Source organism: Empidonax traillii, unplaced genomic scaffold (genome assembly GCF_003031625.1).
Source record: "Empidonax traillii isolate 1590-97213 ecotype Southwest subspecies unplaced genomic scaffold, ASM303162v1 scaffold37:size1818073, whole genome shotgun sequence".
NCBI classification, from domain to species: Eukaryota; Metazoa; Chordata; class Aves; order Passeriformes; family Tyrannidae; genus Empidonax; species Empidonax traillii.
This window is the reverse complement of record NW_020955230.1, coordinates 994,250-1,007,871: the sequence shown is the minus strand read 5'-3', so window position 1 is coordinate 1,007,871 and position 13,622 is coordinate 994,250. Positions and strand designations below refer to the sequence as shown.

At 37.7% G+C, this 13,622-nt stretch overlaps 1 protein-coding gene across 3 annotated transcripts in view; it reads right to left on the bottom strand.

The window, feature by feature from the left end:
* MCC (MCC, WNT signaling pathway regulator) overlaps positions 1-13,622 on the bottom strand; it is a 184,047-nt gene that overhangs the window by 130,297 nt on the left and 40,128 nt on the right. Inside the window, exon 1 of one of the 3 annotated variants that reach the window (XM_027878018.1) lies at positions 7,553-8,179. The exons of the other annotated variants lie outside the window; for them this stretch is intronic. Within the exon in view, the coding sequence (XP_027733819.1) occupies positions 7,553-7,609 (57 nt within the window). The 5' untranslated portion in view covers positions 7,610-8,179. Of the gene's footprint in view, positions 1-7,552; positions 8,180-13,622 lie in introns of those variants that run through there. 3 annotated transcript variants of the gene reach the window in all.

The following is a 13,622-nucleotide window of genomic DNA, read 5'->3' as shown; positions in this document are numbered from 1 at the left end:
TTTTAAAACAGGATTGCATTTCAGTTATCAGCAGATGGCCATAATCCTCATGCAAATTTCTACTTTGTGATGTATTACATTCTAGCAATATCCTCATAATCTGCAATAAAATCCAGCTTCTGCACTATTTCCAAAATTCTCCATAGGTTATTGTTTATAATTTGCGAAATTCAGCATGCAACCAATAATACTGCAAACAACGAGGTACTAAAATTAAGCATTCTTTTTATAAATAGGTGGGGTAAATCTAAGCATACTGAAAAGAAACACTTCTTTTAGTGTATCTTTAGATTTGGCAGGGCTGAAAAGATTTCTGTCAATATTTTAATTCCAGTGACAAATTTTCATGTATAATTGCAACACAGTGGGAACATGTAAGCAAATTTGCAGAGTCTTAATGAATATTTTTATTCATTAGAGATAGGAAAAATTCACATCTTCAGAAAATATACATCATTCCTATAAACAGTTCATTTACACAGGAAATTCTGACTTTGAATTAAGTAATGAAGACTACTGCCAGTGTCAAAATGCTATCTTTATCAGCATCAGATCCCCACACCAAATCTCAATCCTTCTATCACAAAGCATCTTTGAAATCAGAGATCACCACATACCCCTTGAGAGCACATAAGTTGGTATATTATTACTACATGCAACAGAAAGCTTCAATTAAGCTTTTCCATGCTATTTAGGAAGAAGATAATAAAATACCCAGAAGTGACATGAACACATTTCCTTTTCAATCATACATCAAAGTACTTAGAGCTCAGAACAAAAAATGTAATGAAACCCCACCATAGGTGTCCAACCCAATTTGTGTCCTCTCTTCACACGTACATGCAAAATAGAAACTTCTGCCTTTGCAAACATTAACCCTGCAATCTATGGATTCTTCTTTCAGAAGCTTTTACGTTTCCTTTGCAGACAACAAAACCCTAGATTGTAGAGAAACACACAAAAATAAACTTCTGAAAGAAGAATCTTGTAATTGTTTCCACACACGTTCTGGTATGTCCAAGCCTGATCAAAGACAAAAACACATTTTGCTTTTCTAACATAAGTTTTTTATCTATGAATAAAAACACCAAGTCTCTAAGAGCAATTAAGCAATCCAATACATTGTTAATGGTACTTTCACAGCACACATTTGTCCTAACTGATTTTCATCCCATAAGGCATTTTTCAAAGGTGATTTTTTCGGAGCAAGGAATATTAAAATATCAGGCAGCTAAGTTACATAATCTTTGTCTTTTTTTCATTAGGAGGCTGCAGAAGAGCATTATCAGTGCTGACAGTGTCTGGGCATTTTGACTAATCTTTTTATAGTGCTTCAATTTAATAATATCCAAGCCTGGAACACACTCTGTGCCTGATAAGCAGCTCAAACAAATCCAGAAAAAAAAAATCTTATTTGAAGTCACTATGTTCTTTACACTGGGAATACCATGTACACTGTAAATTACATGCATTGATCATGCCAGCACATCCTCAGCTTGACCATGGATTCATGTCCATGTTCTATCCCATATTCTTAAATCAGCAGTACAGCTCACTGATAACTGATAAAGTACCAGCAAATCTGCCTATTACAAAATGGCAGATGCCCAACAGAATCCAGAACAGCTGACCTTCCCCTTTCAAAGTATGCTTTCACATACATAATTTAACATATTATTTCAACATAAACTATAAAAATATGTGGTATTTTTCAGAAAGATAAATAATCCATAGCAGATCTAGCAAATGGAGCAGAAGTGTATCCAATCTAAAAGTTGCATTCAGACTTGATGGTGACTATCCAGGAGCATTTCCATTGAAGTTTTCCACTACAGTATTTTCTTCAAGTTAGTACAGATGCATCAGTGTAACTGAGATACACACTGACTCTCTAAATTCCGTAATTATATTTCACATCTAATGACTCATGATTGCTTGGGAAAATTGTCAGGTTTGAAAGAGTGACTAGTACTTCATAAAGCCCATTTGAACCAGGAAAGAAGAGAAAGTTCACACTTTGCCTCAGCATATCTGATGCAAGAAAGCTGAGAACTCTTGCAAGGCCACAGTGTTACTGCCACCTCCAGAAGGAAGTTTTATCCAGCTCTCCACTAGACTTCATTTAAGAAAGTTTCTCCTTAAGATAATTTGATTTAAGCATACTGGGTTGCTGTGCTCACTTCTCTAAGACTTTAGCTGTTCACAAACACTGTCCACTTTTTTAGTTTGTCTGGTTCTACCAAAGAAATCAGATATGCAACCTTTTCAACGTTAAAGCAATTTTAAAATATGCCACATTTGGTGTTTGATAACCTCATTCCACTCTTCTCTATTGCAAGGCTGCGGTATTTTAAAGGATTAAAAATGAGGATTTATCACACTTCCCAAAACATTTCCTGACTGGGGAAATAATACCGTCTCTGTTGATAAAAGGCAGTACAGCCTTCTACGCTACAACTTGCATACACCTTTGACGCTGACTGCCAAGGCTATGTCCCGTATCACAGATGGAATTGCAGTAGAGTATGGTGTTTATCTTGTCACAAGAGGTATTAGAAATATACTGGCACATTTGTTGCATGGCCAGACACCATTCAAGAAGCAGTCACAATATTAAGGTGACATTTACTCACTGGTTTTCTTAGTGAAAAGACTACCAAACCCAGGATGATAAAGCAAATGTTTGAGATTTAATCCCAGCCTTGAACATAACAAAAAACCTCTTTCCCATTCCATCAGTGCTCTTTCCTCTCATATACATACAATGACAGCACAAGCTGGTGCTTGTTCCAAAAGAACAGAGACACACACAGGAAAGTACCTGAGGGTGGGGATGGCCAGTGCTGAACTCCTCCTCTGCCAGCAAGGCTTTGCCTGATACCCTACTCTTCTGCTGGTTACCCACCTTTCCCCACAACTCCCTCAGACTTACTCACTGGACTCATGTATCTACCTTCAAGCCACGCAGCCTCTTTTATTTCTGTAATTCTTCTACAATATTTTTCATCAGAATGTATTTTCTAAGTAGAGCAGCAGGGGAACACAAATATTAAAATAACACAAAATCTTAAAAGAAAGTGCAATATTGTCCTGCTGTAAAACTACTAAAAAGTCACAATTTACACCTTTAAAATTCGGTTCTCTTTTCTTCACATCTGGTATTATTAGATACCTATAATAATTTTTATGGAAGATTTTGTTGAAATCCTTCTTACAAACTCACTATTCTGCTTCCTACACAAATGTAAACTTTGAAGTCCATCTTTCCTTCCCCTCCTCAAAATTTTAAAAATTTTAAAAAATTTTAAAAAAACCAAACAAATAAGTTACTAATTTCTCCACAACAAATAGTCCCTCTGTTTATTCCAGTCAATGTAAAGGGCTAAAGAATATGCAACTGTACCTAATGCTGTGAGCCAAGACATCAGTACCCTAAACACTTGACCTCCAAACAAAAAGAAGCAAAAGGTATAAAGTATGCACCTAAAGCAGCATGCCATCTTTTAATTTGCAGAAAATAATACAACCTTTCTAGAATTTATACACCATCAACTCATGCAGCAAGTGCTAAAAGAAGACAATGAACAATAACATTATATAAATCAGCTGCACCTAAAATGCTGAATGTATTGCAATACCATAATACCATTACAAAATCTCTTAGGCACAGTCTTACTACTAGCAAATGCACAAGGTTCACTTTAATGAAAATTATATCCAAGGATATCACTAGGCTCAGAACTTGCATTTCCTTCATGTTCCCACACTACTAAATTTAACTATTCCAGAACTAGGCATAGGCATAACTATTGACCACATTTAGTCCAACAGGTGTACTAGGTCAGACCACAGATCTCCCTACTTCAGCACACCATCTCCACTATGAATGGCAAGGGGAGCAAATAAGAACAAACCTAGTATGTAAGGGATACATCCTCAGAATGCTGGAGTCTAAAGATAGGTAATGTCTTTCAATCTGGAAGAAAATACAGATTAGACAATCCAGTTCCTTTTAGATGAACACCTTTTTCAGTAGAATAACCAAATTAATATGTATAAAGCATATATATTCTGATATACAGTTTCATTTTTAAGGATCTACAAAACAGTCCACAGTTTTGTGCTCTGAAACTGCACGTTTTCAGTAACATTCATGAAGTTGGCTTTAAAAATATGCCTTAGGATTACATTAAAGATTTTCAGAATTCTATGTGTAAAACATTGAAGGGATCTAAGGAGCACTTTCCTAATTTGGGTATTACGTTATGCATAGAAATTCCATCCTCAATTAAGCTTTAAAGGCAAGCTCTGTGAATCATGGTAAGCCAAAATAGTGACAGGTGAAGGCCCATTTCGTAATAGTAAAACTGGGCTTTTTTGGCCACTATTACCTATTTGCCAAATGTTGTACATTGTACATTCTCATGGACTACAGCAACAGTCATCTGCAAATTCTAGATTTTACAGATTTGCCCGTCTTAATGCATCTTATATATAAAAAACCCCAAACAAACCACCAAACCTAACACCCACCTTGCTATGTAAAAACAATGTTTCTTCTACTTCTCTATGGAGTTGCAACACATTGAATCTCCTATGCAAACAGCAGATTAGCTAATCTTTCTTTTTTTGGACAGAAGGAAGAGAAGCCTGAAGGGAAAGAAGAGCAGAATACATGGGGTAACGTACTGGGCACATGTATCAATAAGCAACACTTTGAATTCTGGAGTTATGGAACCACAGAGCATGAGTTTTGTGGAGGTCTGAGTGAAACAACAGAAATCAGATATTTTTTTTTCCCCTGCTTTCTGCATGACCTTTGGACGGGGGCAGGGAAGTAAATAAAGACTATCAAGATCTCTGTTTACTCAGACAAGAATTTCGGAACAGCAGTCATCAACCACATACAAGTTTCTACAATCACACTGTGTCTTGGTAAGGAAGATATGCCTTAACTCTTGTTCATTTCCCAAAGAGAGATGTAAATCTCAAGTTGAAAGTTTCAGTACAAATGGAATGAGTTTCAATAATTTATTTTCTATTTCTTTCAATTCATCCTGTCAAGAATGCATTTACTATATCTTCAGGGCTTTGTAGCTTTCCTGTTTATTTTAATAACAGTATTTTCATGCCTAGAGCTCCACGCATTGAGATAAAGAGATCAAGGCACCTACACCAAATCCCATAGTGAAAAATATGAACCATAGTGTTTCTTGGTCTGTTAATGTAATTGCCATTCAGATATGTACAGTGGTAGCAGCCCACTGTAATGTGAAAATTTGAGCTGACCTTAGAGAGAGATGTGTGAGTGAAAACACATTAAGACAGCACTTATTTAATCAAATTCCTATTGTAGCCAATTCCACACTTTTTTCATCATTTAAATTAACAAAATGCTACTGTCTTCCATTAATCAAAAATAAATGGCATACAGAAGATATAGCCAGAAAGGAAGAAAAAGAAGAGCATGCTGAAAAGGTGAGAAACACAGATATATCAATCACAGGTAAAGCCTTTACCCAGGCATTTCTACCTTCACTTTGAGCAAGCACCACAGTATACCAGTCAGCAAAAGGACAAGGAGCATAAAAACCAGGTGTAAAAATTACAGGGAGTTGGTTGTGAAAATAATGATTGGGGTGAGCAACCAACTGCATCTCAGAGTACTCATGCATCTTCTTCCCTTTGAGAGGTGGAATATTTACACTTGTGTAAAGTCTCCACGTTTCACTGAAAACACACAGTTTTATCCAAGATCAATGCTGAAGTTGATCCAGCCTTTTTTGGGTGACTCAGGCTAAGGCTCACTAACACAAGCACCTCAAACTGCAAAAAGATGAAGGTGAGCAGCAAAGGAATGATGCTAAGCACCTGGGGAAAGTTCGGAGTGTAAGATCTTCCCTGGTACGTCTGCAGTCAGAAAGGAGCCTATTTCTAACTCACCTGTAGCATTAGAGTACAAATGTAAACCAAGTATTAAAGTAAGCTTGTTGGGGGAAAAAACAACACAACAAAAAACATAGTCACACTTTTTTCAATATTTCCTGTGTTAAAACATTGGAAGAAAAAGGCAAAAAGATATTTTTTAAAACAAAAGTCCTACTTGATGGATGTGTGAAGTAAACATGAACAGGTAATTTCAAGGTAGCAATGCTACCAGTAAATACTTCCTGCTCCAAATACTGACTCAAGTGTCAGTTCTTTGAGACACTCCACGATCTATGCGATCCAGAAAAGTCTTAAAAATTAAATGTTAAGGGGATAGAAATCAGTGATCACCAGGCCATCAATATCTCCATAGCCACAAACTCCAGCCAAAAGTAACCCAGGTTTTTATGCTGAGTTTATGAACCCCATTTATGCTGTATCACAAATACGGAATTTCTAAGCAACAATTGGAAAAAGTAACATAGAAATAATAAAATTGAACTCCTTCGACTTAAAGAAGAAATACATATGAAATTTCTTTCTCCAGAACTTCCCAGTCACAAACCTACCATCCTCTTATATGGCAGGGTACTGCACTTCCTTAGCTCTCACATATTTACTGTGCTTCCCTCTACACTGTTGTCTCCCTCATTAGCCTACAGATCTATTTTCCATTCTATACCTCAGTGTCTCCTTTCTCTATACAATTAACTCTTGCATTCTGCCAATCATATCTTATCTATTATTCCTAAACCCCAAACACCCCATATAAAGAATATGTCCCAGAAAAAGGTATATCAAAGAAAGGGGTTAAAAGGGAAAGAGAAGCATTTCACTTAAACTGGGACAAGGCAGACTGGAGATTCAATTTCCTACAAGATGACCTTAATCAAAAGCTTGGGATTTATAGAATAACTAAATTAGCAGTTCTCAGTAAAGCCCATAAGGATTACATCTAAGACATTTCAGTAACTGACAGAATATGCCACTTTTAAAATATTTATTAAGTATTTGCATAACATCTGATATGGCTTTTATTTCAAATATATTAAAAACACACAGTCATTTCACACAAAAAACATACAACTGTGAGAAATAAGAGCTTACTATGGTTTCCAGTGGAAAAGCAGAAAGTTTCCCATTACTTGTTTTCTTTTAGGCAAGGAAGGAAAGTAATCTAATTCATCTAACCTAAAGAAACAATATCACCTTGGCTAAATACAAGCAAACACAACTTCTGCCAACGCTGTTGTCTCACCAAAAAATATTTGTCATTTTCCACTCACCCCACTTCCCTCCTAAATTATCTGCCTAATCTCAACTGAGATCTCCATATTTCACCTACTGCAAAGACGAATGTTGGGTATAAACACAGCTCTCAGAGGCAAGGCAATCACTGCTGCAGGGTAACAGGAAAAATGTCTCTACATGGTTGCAATCATTTGCCTTTCACCACTTACTCAGACCAAAGCAGCAAAAAAGTTCAGGTCATTTCCTGACTGGCACAGCACGTTATAGCAAGATAGACATTCTATTAATTTTTAATTTCATTGCTCACAGACTGAAAGCTCAAAAGGGGAGCATTTCTTTTTAAAGCATAAAGAAGGGCACTGAAACTGCTTACCTCACTCAGCTCTGCAGGGGAGTCATTTCCATATTTCATAGCAACTCCAGAATTCATGATTAGACTTCTTAAGGCTTGACGATTTTTGCAGATTTCAATGCTTCAAAGCTTTGTTCAACTGGTTCAACACTTTCTCCTCCAAAATTTTTCTGTCTGACACATTTTGCTCTAGACAGCCATTTTTACTCCACATTGAGAGTTTAAGTTAATGAAGCAAGATCTTCTAAAAAACCCAAACTGGCTTTGACTTCACAGACAATCCATTGCTGTGAGAGACTTGTTAATACTGTGAAGTACTCAGAGAATGCAGGGAAGAAACTGCTGTCTTAGTCCATCTGCAAGGCGTGCTTCATCTCTGCTGTCTGTTTTATTCTGCTCTTTTCCACAACTCTGTTGAAGGGTATCTCCCAATGCCGTTAAACATACTCAGAAAAAATGTGATGAGCTTCTCACAAGTCCACAGAGAAATTAAAAAAAAAAGGAGCGCTGCTACAGTCTTCAGTGTTCACGGAGGGAGAAAGTAAAAGAGAAGAAAGCTCCCCTCCCCGAGAGAAACCAATGCTGCACTTCACGCTAAAGTTTCCCCTGCCAGTGAGCCTGGAGTTTAAGTGGTTTATGATCAAACACAGCTGTCTTGCTGCTGGCTAAAGGGTGCATGGAAGGGGCGGTACTAAAAGGAGAGTGCAAGTGGGAGGGAGAGAGCTACAGAGAGTTCATTTTGGAACTACAGGCATCTCTTCAGCTTTCTGCATACTAATTACTATACAGAAAACTATAAAGCTAAGTAACAGGAAATACCACCTGGATAACAATAAATTGAATTCCTATTTCCCTATTCTTGTGTGCAATTAAGTAAGGAAAACTGGGATCTTTAGGGGGTGGGAGTTGTAATGATTTCAAAAGGTCACAGTAAGCCTGAAAGCACCATTAGAATGCTGCAGATTTTACATAACAGACTGACATTTTACAAATGGTCCAGGAGATACTACCAGAAGGGGGGGAAAAAAGCATTTGCTTTCAACATTCAACTACAAATCTAGAAAAATCCTTAACAAGCTGGATTTGTGGACATGCTGCACCCATTGTAAGAACTGATGATATTCTGTCCCCTTTCCCGCATCCCCTAAAACACAGGGGGAGCCCCACACACTTTGTGATGCTGGATTATTATGTACTTTTGGAGTTAGAAGTAGGAGATACCCTACTCTGCAGCTGAAATTTATCTTATCATATTAATACAATGCATTATTAAAGTGTCAAATTAGTTCAGAAAAAAAACCTAAAATATAAGAAACAGAAATGAATGCTACACAAGCTGTGGCAGAGTTCTTACACCCTGCTGAAAAAAAACATCTGCATGGGAAACAATGCACTCCAAATGCAGCATTTTGAAAATTATATTGTGATTATTTCTTTCTCCTCTGTTAATCATGGATTAGTATCAGTGTGCAGACACAGGGATAGTTCATCCCAGTGACACTACAGAAAGTGCATTAAGAAGCAAAATAAACATATGAATATCGCTCTATGATAGTACAAAGCGGTAGCACTTTCTGGGTCCCTGTCCTTCCTCCATGCCCAGCATCAGGAACTGCAACACTGTTCTGGCTCAGAGGGTAACGGGAATGCCACAATCTCTTTACAAAATGTTTTACTTTCATCCTCCAGGTCTCCAATTTGCTTTAGCTAGTCTGCATCATGGGGTTTCCCTTGCTCTTTACACGTCCACCTTGCATTGCCTCCATTCTTCATTATTTTCCCTGTTGAGTCTCTGTCCCACCTTTACATTCAGTTCTGTCTCTATGTTCAGTGCTTCCGTGTATATTCCTCTTTACTAATCTGCTTTGTTTCCAATATGTTTCCAGTTATGGCCCCTCAAATCCCAGCGGTGGGCTGCACTGCTCTCTGCTGGCAGGTGGTGGTGATGCTGGGACAAACTGTGCTGTTCATCTCCAGTGGGTAGGAAGCCAGGAAGTTGCAGACTCCTCCAGACTACAGACTGCGGTATGGAACAGCATATCCACAGCACTGAAATATTATTAACAGGTTTTTATAACCATAAAGGTACTGTATAGTCAGTTCACCGTTGATGAGTGAACTCACAGATGATGTGTCCTCATAGATGAGGAAAAACCCCCACAACTTCAGTTCAAAAATTCCTGCAACCAATAAAATAAAATTAAAAATGTTTTATCTTTTCAAAATTATGCCTTCACAAACAGGGGGATATGAGTTTTTTGTGGTTTTTTGCATCACTACTCCTATCAACTTTATTTTCCCCTTTATAATCTGCTCTGCTCTGGTCTTTGTCCAATCCTGTTACATATATCACAGGTTCACCAACTACGGGATAAGCCTTGGAACTACTAAGAATAAAGTTCTAAGGTTTCCGTTTTCTAAAGGAAAGTCCATATTAATCATGGCTTCAATACACTGCATTTCCCATACTATATCCCTATACTGCCATATACTTCCCAGCCGACTGTGAACAGCCATTCGGAAATTAAAAGTTATGACTTGTTTTCTTCACTCACCATTGTTTGTCCATTTCTGTCAGATTAGGACATTTCAGCCATCCGACAGATCAGACAGAGCACATGGTACCACAGATGCATCCCAAGCATGATCATGCAGGACACTTCGGGATCTGAACTAGATTCACTGTAAACTCTACACATATGGTGCACAGGATTTTTTTCCACATTTGTTCTGCTCTTTACAGAATTCACAGCTTCAGAGGTGTGTAAGAACATGGGAGATACATGCAAGTACTTTCAGAACAAAGTTTATTTAAAATTTAAAAATTAATTGTAATCCATGTGCCAATGAATGAAATGGTTAAACCAAACTCTGATGAAAAATTATTTTACTTTAACCCCAGCTGACTCCCACTGCTATCTGCATACTTGCACTGATTGGTACAGGATTACACATTTCTCAGTTGGAAAGCATCAACTGTTAACCAACCCATAAAAACTGGCAATGCTTGTTTCAGAATCCTCATAAACTACCGTGGAGGGCTAGCTAAAATTAAATGCAACAATTCTTCTCAAATACTTACTCATATATCACATTTTTAAGATAGTAGCATCAAGAACATAGTCTGAGCACCTGAAGATGTAGAACTTGTTTTTCTGTGAAATGTCATTATCATCTAGCATTTCTCCAAGTCCATTTACTAACTGAATGAAAACATTACATCACAAAATTAAATTCCCAGATAGACCTGACCAGCTGTCTGCAGGCTGTTTTACCATTTTCAAATACATGCAAGACACCTAATACAATAGCAGGGTAGTAAGAATTTTGTTGAAGCCAAAGTATATTTTCCCACTGGCTTGTGCCAAAGGCACATTTCAAAGAAAACAAAGAAAAACCTCAAGTATGCCAATTCTGCATTGCCAGGAAATTACCACAGCACCCTGTGACCCAGTGAAAGAGGTGCCTTTTGGATTCAGTCCCTCTCTGTTTTGTTTGGCAGCATACAGTTCATTCTCTTCCTGACTCAGCTCCTTTCCTAGGATAGCAATGCTTCCTTGATCTCAGCCTTTTTCCTGTCTTCTCTTTTAGCCTCTACAGGCAAGGAGAGGGTCAGCCTGGGAATGGGAAGAGAAACCTCTTAACCTGCAGATGTACATTTTCAAGTCCAAGACGACATGGTCTCCGTGGATGCCTTAGTGTGTACTACAGCACACACAAAAAGGAGGTAACAAGCAGCTGGACAAACCTTTCTGTCACAGAGGCTTTCAGGAACAACATCCAGCAAACGCTTTCTCTCAAGACAGTGATGCTGGCTTGGGCTTCCACTCCATCCCATGCATTCGGATCCATTACTGCCTTTTGTACCTCTAAAGCACTCATGATGTACATACTGCTTGCAGGTAAGCACATTTGCACTGATTCTTCCCAGGATAATCTCAGAATAATGCAGCAACAACCACTAGTGTTGCCAGTTTGCTGATTGTTGTTCTAATAATCTTATGGCCACTCTATTCCATTTGTTTACTCTTATTACACTGTAGTGAAAAAATCATTGGCACGTGTCCAAGAATCACCAGGGGTTTCTACTTTTTTGATTTTATCTGAATAATCATTTATTAAGATTTGCTCTATCACCTGGTCTAAAAGGATTCTTTCAGGACAATACACAACTCTGTTGCCCTTCTCACCTTACTTTTGAAACTCACAGAATATGGAAAACATTAGCAGTTATTTAGTAGTTATTTAGTAGTTATTTTACAAGGCTGCTCACTCATAATATGTCTTAATAATTACAACAGTCTATTTGCTTACAGTTAGTGGAGCAGGTGTGACACTTGGCACACATGAATATTCCTTCCTTGATTTAACAGCCGCAGAGTGAAAACTACAGCATAAAAGCAATTATCTATTAAATATGTATGTGTCATATATTCTTCATCATGATGTGTGCCACTTTCTGAGAAGCAGTTTCGCTCTGCATGCAACATGCACGATTAGCTGATCACAATTCCAGGATGTATGAAATAAGCCCTTCTTGGTTGGTTCTGGTTAATTAGCTCTATAATTGAAATGCAACTAATTAAAGTCCACTGAGCATTTAGTTCCTGTTTGTTTGTCTCAATATCATCTCTATAGCTAAAACAGCACCCTGCACAATCCTACACACAAATAAATTACACCTTCAAGTATTGCAAATCTACTACAAACAGTTTGAGTACAATTTTATTTTCTTCTCATTCTTGCACAAAATACACAGGTGTAGTACATTTCCATGCACAAAAAAGTAGCACTCAGAAGGTTAACATGAAGGCTAAACTTGGAAGCAGAAATTCAATACAGTAGTTAGATAATGTTTCCAGAAAATTCTTTATTCAATAGCACTAATGCACTATGATTTAAAAGGGAAAGGCTAAAAGGAATGGCAGGTTCATGACACCAACTGTTCTCATTAATGCTAGTGAAGGTTAAGCAACTAGGTTGAGAGAAAAAAAATCCAACTCATCTGAAACAATTGCAAGTAACATTACACTGAAAAATGAAGCACTCTCTTTGAAGAAAATAGAAGCAAAAATTTCTTCTTTCCTTCAATCAAACCATCTCGATTAGTCTTAAACAGATAACATATCTAGAATAATACAATTTCCAAACAGCACTTTAATCAGCTACTCTCACCTGTTCACCTTTCCTCAACTACTTAATCCACTTAAAAAGTCGTATCCTTGACCCAAGCAGTCTCCTAGGGGGTTCACATTTGATCCTTTTTTCCATCCTCCAGTGTTTCAAGCCATGAAGCCATTCACCAACCTGTCAAACAGACATTTTCATTTCCTGTCACTTTATCCAAACCTATCATACTCATTTTGATTCCCTCTGACCCCACAGAGTGTCAGCATCAGATCAGGACAGGAGAAGAATGAGGGAGTCAATGTGTGCCTGTTATTCATGTTGGAGACTTGCCTGTGAGGACAGGGAGAGATAGCCATTTCTATGCTCTCTTTGTATTGCAGCCCCCTAATATCATCACTGTCTATTTGCTCCTTGCTTAAAAACACCAAGAATGCCATTCTGTAAACTACAATTCATGCCATCAGACTTCTGCTTACCTTCCCTTCACAATCCAGTATTCCCTCAGTTCAGTCATAAGTTCCTCCATTTATTAACCACAAGGTAAATTCATTCATTTCACTTCCAGTCCCTACAGTCTTGGTACCAACTTATATTCCTTCATATTAACCAGTTGTGAACTGAATCTCCTTCAAAAATTCCTTATACAAGAAAGATTTGCCAGGATTCCCCTGCTAAGTCTCTCCTATTTTTTCCAATCTCTAATAGTGAGGTTTCCTCATTTACATTCTCCCCTTACTCCTACACTCTTTGTTTTGTATCTTGTCCCTCATACACTCTCATTTCCAGTTCCAGTCCCCACTCCACAGTTATGACTGTGCCTCTGCAAATATTCAGCTCTTGAAGTGCAGTCCTTGAACTGTATCGATACATCTGTGTGTTGTCAGTCTTTGGCTGGGCTGAACATTTAAATAACGTCAACTTCACTGAGCATTTATGGCGTTTGCTCAGCTTTCATTCTGGT